Below are 13,597 nucleotides of genomic sequence, written 5' to 3'. Positions count from 1 at the left end.
CTGTCGGATAATTTCCAGGCCGAGTTTATATGCCGATTCTTTTTTTTCCCAGGTGTGTCTGGCCTGGCCGGCAGCGTCTTTCCCTGGCGGTAAAGTTGGCCTACTGAAAAGTACTCAGAACAGCCTGAAAGTGAAGCCTGGGGATGGAGTTACTGTTCATCCCCTGACAGGACCTGTGCTACAGGCAGAAGAGGTGCTTCTCTCCACCAGGTAAAGCAGTAGAGCTAAAGCTACTTGTGAAACCATAAATATGATGAACAATGATGTATTTGTCTGCCATTGCTGTCGTATTCCCCTTGGGTCTTTAGAGGTGTTGGTACATTGGGAGGAAGGACAACTTCACGACAGGAAATATTTGTTTTTGATACTCTCCCATTAAGTCAAAGATGTCTGAATCCTGCTTACAAAAGGCACATACACCCATGGCAGCACAAAGTAGACCAGTTTCCTTGCTGTCAGGTGATGAAGTTTTATACTATAGGTTAATGTCGCCATCTGCTGTTGAGGCACGTGCAACAACAGTTTTATAGTCAATTCAGTGATGAGTCAGAAATTCCTTCACAGTTATGTTAATTGCATGATGAATATTACATTTTGTTTTTTGCTTTTCATTTATCAATGCAGACTAAAGGATGATGCGCTCAATTCGGAGGAATTCAGTAACTTCTTCCTCCGATCTTTGGGTAAGCCAGTTTGTTTTTCATGGAGCTGCTGCAGGGTAGCCTATTGGTTAGAGCGTTGGACTAGTAACCGGAAGGTTGCAAGTTCAAATCCCCCAGCCGACAAGGTACAAATCTGTCGTTCTGCCCCTGAACAGGCAGTTAACTCACTGTTCCTAGGCCGTCATTGAAAATAAGAATTTGTTCTTAACTGACTTGCCTAGTTAAATAAAGGTAAAATAAAAATATAGCAAGGGATATGCAACTTTTCAATGTAAAACTTTGCATTGCATTACCTTAATGGTAAGTGTCCAAATGGTTATATTTTAGATGGAAAGATCCCACTCCCTGGAAACTTCCTATCCCTGACGTACTTTGGGCGAGCGTGCAGTCTGCGGGTGGAGCGGGTGAAAGGGGTGGACGGCCTCTCCCTAGAGAGACCCCCGCCTTCCCCGGGACTGGAGCCTGATCCGGAGGACACCTCTCTGATGAGCTCTGCCCTGGGCTCCACCTCCATGGACCTGTCTCTGCAGCTCAGCTTCCTGACCATGGAGGAGCAGGCCGGGGATCCGCGGGAGCCTGGTCCTGCAGCCAGTACTCCCTGCAGGCCCTTTTGTGTGCCATGTGTCCCCCCAACTCCCCCCTGCAACCCCCAGACTTCCACTGAGCCCAAGGAGGGCAGCCTCAGTCTGGAGATGGAGGATAGGAGTGCCCTCAGCCCAGAGCAGACCAACACAGACAAACACTTGACTACTCCCCCTGGTGGAGCTCTGAGCACTGACACCTTCTACTGCCTCTCCTTTTCCACTAAGGTGAAGTTCAGAGACAGATACAAAGAGGCTCAAGAGGAGCAGATGGAGGATACAGCGGCCCAGAGGTCAAAGGTCACATATAGTATGATTGGAGGCCTCAGCAGCCAGTTGAACGTCATCCGAGAGACCATTGAACTGCCTCTCAAACACCCAGAGCTCTTCTCCAACTACGGTACACAGATATGTTATTCCTTACAAGGTGGCATTCTGTACTGAGTTGAATTGGAAAATTCTTAATTAAAAACAATTTGATGTAGCTCAAATTAATGAAAACTCAACTCTGATTTTATGCATTTTTGTGCTTTTGATGATACAGGAATCACACCTCCTAGGGGAGTTCTCCTTTATGGCCCCCCAGGAACAGGAAAGACTATGATTGGACGAGCCATAGCCAATGAGGTCGGTGCACACATGACTGTAATCAACGGTCCAGAAATCATGAGCAAGTATGTTCACATTATTCCTACCTAATGAAATGTGGTTGGGTACCAAGTATAAGTTCAAGATCATATATTGAGGGTTAGTGATGCTCATACAGCCAAACCAAATTACCTTTATTTATTTTGAGTTCAACCTGTCTTTACAGGTTTTATGGAGAAACAGAGGCCAGACTGAGACAGATATTCACAGAAGCCTCTCAAAGGTAAATAATAAAAACAAGTGTCCCGTATTTGTGCCCTTTTGTATGTGTTTTTCTAAATCCTATCATCAATATACATTTCACTACACAAAAAGTAGAGTATTCTAAGAAGTGTTCAACAACTAAGGCTTTGCATTGTTTACACAGGCAACCTGCAATCATTTTCATCGATGAGTTGGATGCGCTCTGTCCCAAGCGAGAGGAGGCTCAGAATGAGGTGGAGAAGCGCGTTGTGGCCTCCCTCCTCACTCTCATGGATGGGATTGGTTCAGTGAGTGCAATTACAGAGTATACACACAATCTCTACAGTGATACTTTTATTTTATAAACACATCAACCTTGGAAGTGCATACTGACATCCAACACATCCCGCTCTCTCCTGGACATCCTTCAGACATTCTCTCTCTGTCTGTATCTCCTGAGTTTTTGCTGAATCTTGAGTGTTCTGTCAGCGAATCAGGCTAATGAGAAAAAGAGAGCGCAGGCCCACGATCAGAGATGGCTCGACAGCCGCCCTCCTCCCCCTTAGAGAACACAGGGAGCCTGGGAAACCCATCACCGCCGGTCTCCATGACGTGCCAAATTAGCATCACGTTATCGCCAAGTACATCTTCATCTCCCCAGCCCAGCTCCATGGTGCAGATGGTGCACTGAAGCAGCTGCTCTCCCTCCTGCTGTCTGTTTTCCAGACCAATGCTAAGGCTTGCTGTATAATCCAACCACCATGGGCCTGCTGCTGTGGAATGTGGAGAAAGCACTTCCTGCACCCACACGGAATTCCTCTCGCACTGTAATTTATTTGTGTTTTGGCCCCCCTGATAGCCCTGTGGTATTGGAGGGAGGTCAGCGGGGAAGGTGGAAATGGAATCATTTTTCCTCTCTCAGCCGGACCACCCTCGGAAAACACCGCAGCGTGTAAACTAGCTAGGGACGTTCATTTTCGCATATAGGACAAGGAGCTCTGTTAAAGTGTAAATGTTGCATTGCCAGATAATACCTGGTGGTTTCAGAAGATGTAAACTAGTAAGTTATTAAGCCTTAGACACATTTACAGTCTGAAATTGTTGTTCATGTTTGATGAACTTTTAGTGCCGGTGTCATCGGTTAGGGCTATGATTAATGATTTATTACACCTACTGTTCCAATCCCTCTTTTACATTCAAACGCCTCGTTTATTGATTATCAATCTATATTATTATTTATTCCCTGACCTGGTTTGTCTCTTCCTCCAGGAGGGCCATTCAGGCCAACTGCTGGTCCTAGGGGCCACCAACCGGCCCCACGCCCTGGACCCCGCCCTCCGCCGGCCCGGACGCTTCGACAAGGAACTGGAGGTGGGTAATTCAGCTTAGCCAGAGTGAAGAGGTTATGCAGGGTTCAAAGTTCTCAGTCACTGCGACAGATTTCTGTCATATGGATTCTGGTGAGGTTGTTTTTGAGATCATTGTAGAATCACTACGAGAGCGTAATATTCCTCTCGAGGCGCATTCAAGTTGGGAGAGCCATGCATGTATTCTGACAAGCAGTCAATGCACAACAATTCTGAATGCAATCGCGGGGGAAACACTTTTAAACAGTTTTGGCAAATGTATTTTGAAAGAAGTTTTGGCCTCTGATAAAAAAGAGGGGGATCCCAGTTTTCCATTGATACCATGTTTATTTCTCTACTCCTTCAATTGCACACGTGGCATCGTTTTACAAATGCAGTTTTGTGCAGCTGCACAACAGAGCTCTTAAAGGGGCAATGGCGTCTTAAAAAGGGCAACGACTTACTTTGCAATACAAACAAAAAAAGTATATATTATTTTAGTAAATAATAACAATCAGGATGTTGTGTCCAATGGGGTAAATGCAGATGGGAAAACCCCATGCTTCAGCCCATGTATATATATCTACAGTTAGGCTACAGGTGATAATGCTTATTGCTAAATAACACATCTGATAATATAGATCATGCATAGGCTAGGCTATATGCATGGTCCAATATGTTATTGTGTCCATTTCTGGAGGTGGAAGTTATATTTTAGATGGTATCAGCATGATTTTATTTTCATACAATTTGGAGTAGAATTTTTCAGTCACCAGAGCTGAACTTCTCCATCCTTCTATGTAAAAATATTCCCGGGGAGGACCCTGCACCCCCTAAGCACGGGGACTGGAATTGGTCAAACTCGCAGTTTAATACATGTACAAAATGATCCTCTTTCCGTAAAAGCTTGATGGTCATGACTTTCTTACATGAAATGGGAGGTTAACTTGGCCTCTGAAAGCAGAATCCACCTCATCAGTAGTCTGACACCATTGAAGCATCTGTTGACAGAGAAACCCAACCTCCATTTTTGTTACTACGCAAGCTGGCTGTTAGTGGTCGTAATTGCTCTTGCTTAACAACACTTCCTTGTATTTCAATCAGGATTAGCTAGCCGATGCACGATAAACTCGCTAAACTAATGTACGGTTACAGGTGGGCGTACCAAGCGCGGCGGAGCGTGCGGACATCCTACGGAAGCTGCTGACCTCTGTGCCCTGTAGGCTGACCCCCGACGAGGTAACCCAGCTAGCGGACGGCGCTCATGGATATGTCGGGGCAGACCTGGCCGCCGTCTGCAAGGAGGCAGGCAAGTAACGCTAGGCTAACCTAAAAGCAAAGGCTATGTGATGTTTCTGTATGCTTGGCCCAATCCAGGAGCAACGGCCTAACCCACTATAGCCAATGGAAGGCCTAAGAATTGAGGTGAGGGATTGGTATATGATACCGTTTATTTGTTATACTAATGTCCACCAATGTAGCTATCACCATTTAGCTGGTTACGCTATGAAAAAGCCATTTTTCTCACCACCGTATTGTAGCTTCTCATTATCTGAAACTGAGTGGCTCACCACACCAACCCTCTGAGACTCTCCTGACCTAAGGATGTGGGCTTTTACTTTGGCTTGTGGATCCCATTGAGAAAACTCTTTTTAAAGTAAAAAACAAACTTGTTGTGAAATTCCTCATTGCCCACATAGCCTTAACCCTGCAACCCAATCCCCCTAGCCGGTAAACAGTGTCAGGATAACAGGATGTTGGGGTGATTCTGTGGCCGTCGGTTAAGAGGCCCTGTTGTGTGTGTGTTAGTGTGTGTGTGTGTGTGTGTGTGTGACCCTCAGAGCCTCTTGGGTGGTCTCGGGGACGTGGCGTATTGCATTTCCAGTTGAGGAGGGCTACTACTTCGGCTCACGGAAGCACTCTGGTGAAGAGAGTGATTTACTGTCCACAGAGGCCAGACGTGACTGGCAGTGTTTTCAGAGAAAACCCCTGGAGGGAAGATTCCCCCCCTCTCTCTCCGATGCTGAAACCCAAAACACTAGACAAACACAGAACCTCACATGTGCACCACAGGAAAAACTAACCGTCTCCAGAGAAGATTGGATCTCTCTATCTGACCGTATCAAGGCTATCAATGCTATGGATCCATACATAATGGTAGTTCAGATACAGTATCGGTCACCTAAACCCATTTCAACCCATTCCACATTTTTCTCCACTGTCCACACTGTGTGTGTGTGTGTGTGTTTTTATGTTTGAGTTAAGGGACAGTCAACTCTAATAGACCCTGTCCAGCACCACAATGTTGATGTGTGTTTTTTCCTCTGTTGCCGTCTGCGACAACAACATACGGTCATGAAAACTTCTCAAGGAACCCCAGTTGTTTCCCCCAATTCCCAGTCCTCTTCAGGTAACAATGACCTGCGAGGGGGAACGTGGCTCACTGCATCGTCTCTTCCTGTAAATAGAAGTGCTGTGAGGGTGTCATGCACACGAACGGACCGACCCCACGACCAGCTGCCCCCCCCCCTGCCTTTCCCATCTCACCCCAGGACAGGGTCAGGGGCTTCTGACATCCTTCCCCCAGTCCCCAGCAGTACAATGGTGCCCTGCTTGCTGTAGGCTAGACCAGACCCGGCTGCAGAAGGCTATTTGTAGCTTCTCCTGGTCTCTCTCTCTCTCTCTCTCTCCCTCTTTTTCCTTTTGTAAAATTCTTTATTTTTCTCACCTGAGACGGACACTCTGTAGACAAAGGGAAAGATGACAAGGCCAAGGCGGCCGTCTGCACATTTGTGTGCTTCTGTGTTAGGTTAGCAAGAAAAGCAGATGTGAATAGGGAAGTGAGTTATTTTTGTGTGCATCGAGTTCAATATGTTTTTGTCTAATTTAACGCGGAAATCATCAATTCTGATATGTCCCATTGTGTCTTGAAGGATATAATGTATAAATGCCTCATGACCTTAGGTCAAGTGTCGTACCCCATCGGAACCCAAAATATAAGCTTGTTTTACTCCAATGTTTCTAAACAAATTAAATGTAAACAAACACCGTAAAGCCTTAACATGGTTAAAATGATACTTTTTTTGATATCATGGAAGATCAGTCCTTGCAGTCAAGTGTGATCAAACCCACATCCTTTGAGTGGGGTGGCGAAAAAAAGTCAGTATCAACCACATACTTTCATGAGTATACAAACAACGTTTCCATCCTGCAAGGATCTTCGTCAGGTCATTTCACCGGGAGTGTACCACACCCATATTTCTAGACATAAGACAAACGCCAATTAGAGCAGTCTATACATTATTCTCTTTGCAATACAAGTCTATCGATGTCCCCCCCTTCTCCTCAGGACTTTGATATACTCGATACCCATGTACTTTAATGAGGCAACATTGTGTCTGGCAGTCATAAAGTGCATAGCGACTGGACTTTTGGGGGTCTTGGTATCTGATTCTACTCTTATGTTCGGATATGTGTTTCTTGAGTGCCCGGCGCGTCTTGACCACATAGGCCCGGCCACAAGTGTATTTCAATAGGTAGACTACATTCTTTGTAGCGCATGCTATGATATCTTTAATTTTAAAAGGTTTTCCTGTCATAGGATGGTCGAATGTGTGGCATTTGCTCGTGAAATTCCACTGTGTGCACCTGTAATTGCCCTTTGGACATGGTTAAGGAAGGTGTCCCATAGCGGTGGGGGACAATTCCCATGCATACTAAATGATTCTTATGACATTGTGAGCAGTTAGGTTTGAGTTACATTTCCATAACAACAAAGGCTGTAGCTTTCAAATGATATGTCACTTTTTATTTTCTGACAAAATATTTTTCTGGGGGTACCCTTAGCTCAGAGTTTAACAGGTTTTAAAAATGCGTAAAGGGAGAAATCAATGATGGTGAAGAGTTAATTGTGTATAGTCATTTAAAAGGTTTTTTTTTCACACTACCTAAGGTCAATTTAACACTCAACATGATGATAATGCCCTTTTTGTGTAAAGGCAGTTTTTTTATTTTTTTATTTTTTTAATTGCTTGGAATTTCAGCCTGTTCAGGTGGGGTTGATTTTTGGCCCACATCATGACATCACAAAATGTATTTCCTCACGCCCACTTGATCAGACTGAGCATTTCAAGAGCCAAAGGAAGCGTGATTACAAATATATTTTGGAGTTATTTTTGTTAATGAAATAAACACACAGTGATTTATTATAGATGTTTTAAGAATTAAATTACAAAGGTAGCCTGTTGTAGACCTATTGATTTTAATGTAAGTTTCTACAAATATTACTCTGTTGTCCCCATCTGTGATCAACCCTAAGTGTTTTTCACCGTTTTGAATGGAGTCCTGTCGGCCTGTCCCGGCATGCTTTCTCTCCCAGGGTTTTTAGGCGTCTTTATGTTGTCGTTATGATGGTGAACTGATCCTAGTGGTGGCAGATGAATCATTTCCTCAGTCTAAACAGTGTAAATTGCTGTGTGCCACATCCGGACCAACTATTTACAAAGCCTTCTAAAACAGGGGAAGCCCTTTGGAAAATGCAGGAGAATAGAAGCCTGTACATTTTATTTTCTCCAAAAAGGAGTTACATTGTGTGTTAAGCTTCATGTATGACTAGCTAGCTTAGTTGATGCCTCAATTGAATCCATTTAGGAATGAGGCTGTAACATAACAAAATGTGGAAAAAGGGAAGGGGTCTGAATACTTTCCGAATCCACTGTAGATTTGATGTGCTATGAGTATTCTTTTTGTAACTGTGGACCTTTTTAGTTCTAAACTTTGGAATTCATTCTTTGAAGATAGTTCATTTGAACCTTGCTGACCAAAGAGATGGCGTACAACAGACAAGGACGCCCTGGTTTTAGCTCCTAGCCAGCTTTGGAGTATTTAGTTTTTTTCTTTGTTATTTCTTACATTATTTGCTCAGAACGTTTCTTGTATTATTATCTACAGACGTAAGTAACTTTTGGATATTAGATTGGCGGTCACTCACCAGAAATTCAAGCAGAAATTAGGCTTCCCTGACCTGGATCCTTTGTTTGAACTTCCGAGCCAGCTCTATTCATCCCGGGGGCTGCACCGAGACGCAAATGCTGGATAGGATGTAGGAGTAGGGCCCTAGTTAAACTTGGGTAGTGTTCATACCATCCATCGCTTCAGAGTATAGTATTCGCTAACACTCAGTCCCTGGACAATAAAGTCGACGAGCTCAGGGCGAGGATCTCCTTCCAGAGAGACATCGGGGACTGTAACATAGTTTTACAGAATCATAGCTTTCTCTGGATATATTGTCCCTGTCCATTCAGCCAGCGGGGCTCTCCATCCATCACACGGACAGGAAAAAATAACTCTATGGAAATAAGAAAGGCGGCGGTGTTTGTTTCATGGTTAACAACTCATGGTGTGATTGTGGTTACATTCAGGAATTCAAGTCTTTTTGTTCTCCCGATCTGGAATACCTCACTATCAAATGCCGACCGTATTACCTCCCGGAAATCTGAGGGAAAAGCTACCGAAATTCTAGCAACACATCGCCTGTGCTGCACGCGCAACACAGACCCTGGTTCATTGCTACTCTCCTTTCCAGGATGGCTACAAGGCCATCCCCTGCCTCCATTCTGCTCCTCCCCACCTATAGGCAAAATCTTAAACAGGACGCTCCCGTGGCAAGGACTGTTCAATGTTGGTCTGACCAATCGGAATCTTTGCTTCAAGGTTGTTTTGATTAAGCGGACTGGTAACTGTTCCGGGTCGCCTCTCAGAATAGTATCGATGTATACACTGACTAGTTGATTTGGTTCATCAGGAAGTGCATAGTGGATGTTGTTCCCACTGTGACGATTAGAACATATCCAAACCAAAAGACATGGATAGATAGCAGCATTTGCGCTAAACAGATAGCACGAACCACCACATTTAACCATGGCAAGGTGACTGGGACCATGGAGGTTTACTAACATACCAGCTACGACCTCCATAAGGCAATCAGAGGTCAAGCGACAATACAGGAACAAAGTGGAGTAGCAATTCAACGGCTCAGACACAAGATGTATGTGGCAGAGACTCCAGATAATCACCGATTACAAAGGGAAAGCCAGCCACGTCGCGATCACCGACGCCTCACTCCTGGAGGATCTAAACACCTTCACCCGCTTCGAGTAAAACAACTTCGAGCCGCCGACTGTCATGAGGACTGTGGGTTCTCGTTCTCCATGGCTGACATGAGTAAGTAATTTAAGTGTTTTAACCCTGGCAAGGCTGCCTGGCCCAGATGGCATCCCAAGCCGCATCATCAGAGCATATGCAGACCAGCTGGCTGGAGTGTTTTACTGACATAATCAATCTCTCCATATCCCAGTCTGTCCCCACTTGCTTCAAGATGTCTGCCATTGTTCTTTTACCCAGGAAAGTGAAGTTAACTAACAAAATGACTAGCGCTCCGTAGCACTCACTTTTGTCATCATAAAGTGCTTTGAGGGGCTAGTTATTGATCATATCACCTCCATCTTGCCCGACACCTTAGACCCACTACAATTCACATATCACCCCAACAGATCCACAGATGACGCAATCGCCATTATACTGCACACTGCCTTATCCCACCTGGACAAGAGAAATACCAATGTAAGAATGCTGTTCATCGACTACAGCTCAGTTTTCAACACAGTAGTGCCCTCTCAAGCTCATCACTAAGCTCATGGGCCCTGGGTCTGAAAGCCTTCATGTGCAACTGGGTACTGGACTTGCTGAGGAGACGACATCAAGTGGTGACGGTAGGCAACAACACCTCCGCCCCTATGATCCTCAACACAGGGCCACCTAGTGTTTAGAGCGTTGGGCCAGTAACCGAAACGTTACTGGATCGAATCCCCGGGCTGACAAGGTAAAAATCTGTCATTCTGCCCCTGAGCAAGGCAGTTAACCCACTGTTCCCCGGGTGCCAAAGATGTGGATGTCGTTTAAGGCATCTCCGCACACCTCTCCGATTCAGAGGGGTTGGGTTAAATGCGGAAGACACATTTCAGTTAAGTATCCCCCTTTCCCTTTCCCACAGGGGTGCGGGCTCAGTCCCATCCTGTACTCCCTGTTCACCAATGACTGCATGTCCATGCATATCTCCAACTCAATCATCAAGTTTGCTGATGACACAGGGGTAGGCCAACTGCCTACAGGGAGGAGGTGAGAGCCCGAGCGGAGTGAAAATAACCTCTCCCTCAATGTCAACAAAATGACAAAGCTGATTGTGGATGACAGGAGAGCAGAGAGAGCACACACACCCCAAAAGTTTAAAGTTCCCCAAGGACCTTGTGAAGATGCTGGAGGAAGCAGGTACAAAGGTATCTATATCCACAGTAAAACGAGTCCTATATCGACATATCCTGAAAGGCCGCTCAGCAAGGACGAAGCCACTGCTCCAAAACCGCCATAAAAAAGCCAGACTATGGTTTGCAACTGCACATGGGGACAAAGATGGTACTTTTTGGAGAAAAGTCCTCTGGTCTGATGAAGCAAAAATACAACTGTTTGGCCATAATGACCATTGTTATGTTTGGAGGAAAAAGGGGGGGCTTGCAACCTGAAGAACACCATCCCAACCGTGAAGCACGGGGGTGGCAGCATCATGTTGTGGGGCTGCTTTGTTGCAGGAGGGACTGGTGCACTTCATAAAATAGATGGCATCATGAGGTAGGACAATTATGTGGATATATTGACGCAACACCTCAAGACATCAGTCAGGAAGATAAAGCTTGGTCGCAAATGGGTCTTCCAAATGAACAATGACCCCAAGCATATTTCAAAAGTTGTGGCAAAACGGCTTAAGGACAACAAAGTCAAGGTATTGGAGTGTGCTTCACAAAGCCCTGACCTCAATCCTTTAGAAAATGTGTGGGCAGAACTGAAAAAGTGTGTGCGAGCAAGGAGTCCTACAAACCTGACTCAGTTACACCAGCTTTGTCAGGAGGAATGGGCTAAAATTCACCCAACTTATTGTGGGAAGCTTGTGGAAGGCTACCCAAAACGTTTGACCCAAGTTAAACCATTTTAAAGGCAGTGCTACCGAATACTAATTCAGTGTATGTAAACTTCTGGCCCACTGGGAATGTGATGAAAGAAATGCAGTCTGAAATCAATCATTCCCTCTATTATTATTCTGACATTTGACATTCTTAAAATAAAATAATTCAACTGACCTAAAACGGAATATTTACTAGGATTAAATGTTAGGAATTGTGAAAAACTGAGTTGAAATGTATTTGGCTACGGTGTATGTAACCTTCCAACTTCAACTGTTCATACATACATACAGTATCATTCAAATGTTTGGACACACCTACTCTACTCAAGGATTTTTCTTTTCTTTTTACAATTGTCAACATTGTAGAATATTAGTGAAGACATCAAAACAATGATATAACAAATATAGAATCATGTAGTAACCAAAAAGGTGTTAAACAAATTTTAGATTCCTCATAGTAGCCACCCTTTGCCTTGATGACAGCTTTGCACACTCTTGGCATTCTCTCAACCAGCTTCACCTGGAATGCTTTTCCAACCGTCTTGAAGGAGTGGGAACCACACATGTGGAGATCATCTGTTCACCTACTCTGCGTCTCACAAAGACACGATGGTTCGAACCAAAAATCTCAAATTTGGACTCATCATACCAAAGGACAGATTTCCACCGTTCTAATGTTCATTGCTCGCGTTTCTTCACCCACGCAAATCTCTTCTTCTTATGGGTGTCCTTTAGTAGTGGTTTCTTTGCAGCAATTTGACCATTAAGGCCTGACTCACGGAGTCTCCTCTGAACAGTTGATGTTGAGATATGTCCGTTACTTGTTCTGGGAAGCATTTATTTGGGCTGCATTTGGAGGTGCAGTTTACTCTAATGAACTTATCCTCTGCAGCAGAGGTAACTCTGGGGCTTCCTTTCCTGTGTCGGTCCTCATGAGAGCCAGTTTCAGCATAGCTCTTGATCAGTTTGGCGACTGCACTGCAAAGTTCTTAATGTTCTGTATTCACTGACCTTCATGTCTTTAAAGTAGTGATGGACTGTCATTTCTCTTTGCTTATTTGAGCTGTTCTTGCCATAATATGGTATTTTACCAAATAGGGCTGGAAACCTGACACCATCCCTACCTTGAATCATGGTGGTGGCAGCCTCATGCTGTGCGGATATTTTTCAGCAGCAGGGGCTGGGAGACTAGTCAGGATCGAGGCAAAGATGAACGGAGCAAAGTACAGAGTGATCCTTGATGAAAACCTGCTCCAGAGTGCTCAGGATCTCAGACTGGGGCGAAGGTTCACCTTCCAACAGGACAATGACCCTAACCACACAGACAGGGCAGGAGTGGCTTCGGACAAGTCTGTGAAAGTCCTTGAGTGGCCCAGCCAGAGCCCGGACTCCGATCGAACATCTCTGGGGAGACCTGAAAATGGCTGTGCAGCAACTCTCCCCATCCAACCTGACAGAGCTTGAGAGGATCTGCATTGAATATTGGGAGAAACTCACTATATACAGGTTTGCCAAGCTTATAATGTCATACTTAAGAAGACTCAATGCTGTTATCGCTGCCAAAGGTGCTTCAACAAGTACTGAGTAAAGGGTCTGAATACTTATGTATTCAGTTAAAAAATATCTAAATTAGCAAAACAATTCTAAAACCTGTTTTTGCTTTGTCATTGTGGGGTAACCTGTTTTTGCTTTGTCATTGTGGGGGAATTTGTGTAGATTGATGAGGAGAAAAAATAACATTTTAATCAATTTTAGAATAAGGCTGTAACATAACAAAATATGGAAAAAGTCAAAGAGTCTGAATACTTTCCGAAGGCAATGTATGTGTATGTATGTATGTATTTATTTATTTATATATTCTGGTTTCTGACTTTGCAAATTCTTATTTACAGTGACGGCCTACACTGGCCAAACCCAGACGATGTTGGGCAAATTTTGCGTTGCCCTATGGGACTCCCAATCACAGCCGGTTGTGATACAGCCTGGAATCAAACCAGGGTGTCTGTAGTGATGTCTCTAGCACTGAGATGCAGTGCCTTAGACCACTACACCACTCGGGAGCCCAAACCTTAAACTTTGATTTGATTTAGTTTTTGGAATGCCGATTTATTTTATTGCACAAGTATGAGTGGAAAAAAATGTCAGGGAAAAATGAGGCGAGTA

At 44.5% G+C, this 13,597-nt stretch overlaps 1 protein-coding gene across 1 annotated transcript in view; it reads left to right on the top strand.

Moving 5' to 3' along the window:
• spata5 (spermatogenesis associated 5) overlaps nt 1–13,597 on the top strand; it is a 123,273-nt gene that overhangs the window by 1,824 nt on the left and 107,852 nt on the right. The window contains exons 3-10 of the mRNA XM_046322812.1: nt 53–210; nt 625–683; nt 990–1,643; nt 1,788–1,917; nt 2,058–2,114; nt 2,259–2,382; nt 3,344–3,445; nt 4,576–4,729. Coding sequence (XP_046178768.1) covers nt 53–210; nt 625–683; nt 990–1,643; nt 1,788–1,917; nt 2,058–2,114; nt 2,259–2,382; nt 3,344–3,445; nt 4,576–4,729 — 1,438 coding nt within the window. The remainder of the gene's footprint in view (nt 1–52; nt 211–624; nt 684–989; nt 1,644–1,787; nt 1,918–2,057; nt 2,115–2,258; nt 2,383–3,343; nt 3,446–4,575; nt 4,730–13,597) is intronic.

This window comes from Oncorhynchus gorbuscha, linkage group LG23 (genome assembly GCF_021184085.1).
Source record: "Oncorhynchus gorbuscha isolate QuinsamMale2020 ecotype Even-year linkage group LG23, OgorEven_v1.0, whole genome shotgun sequence".
NCBI lineage: Eukaryota > Metazoa > Chordata > Actinopteri > Salmoniformes > Salmonidae > Oncorhynchus > Oncorhynchus gorbuscha.
Note: the sequence above shows the minus strand (reverse complement) of the source record. Positions and strands in the feature narration are given on the sequence as shown.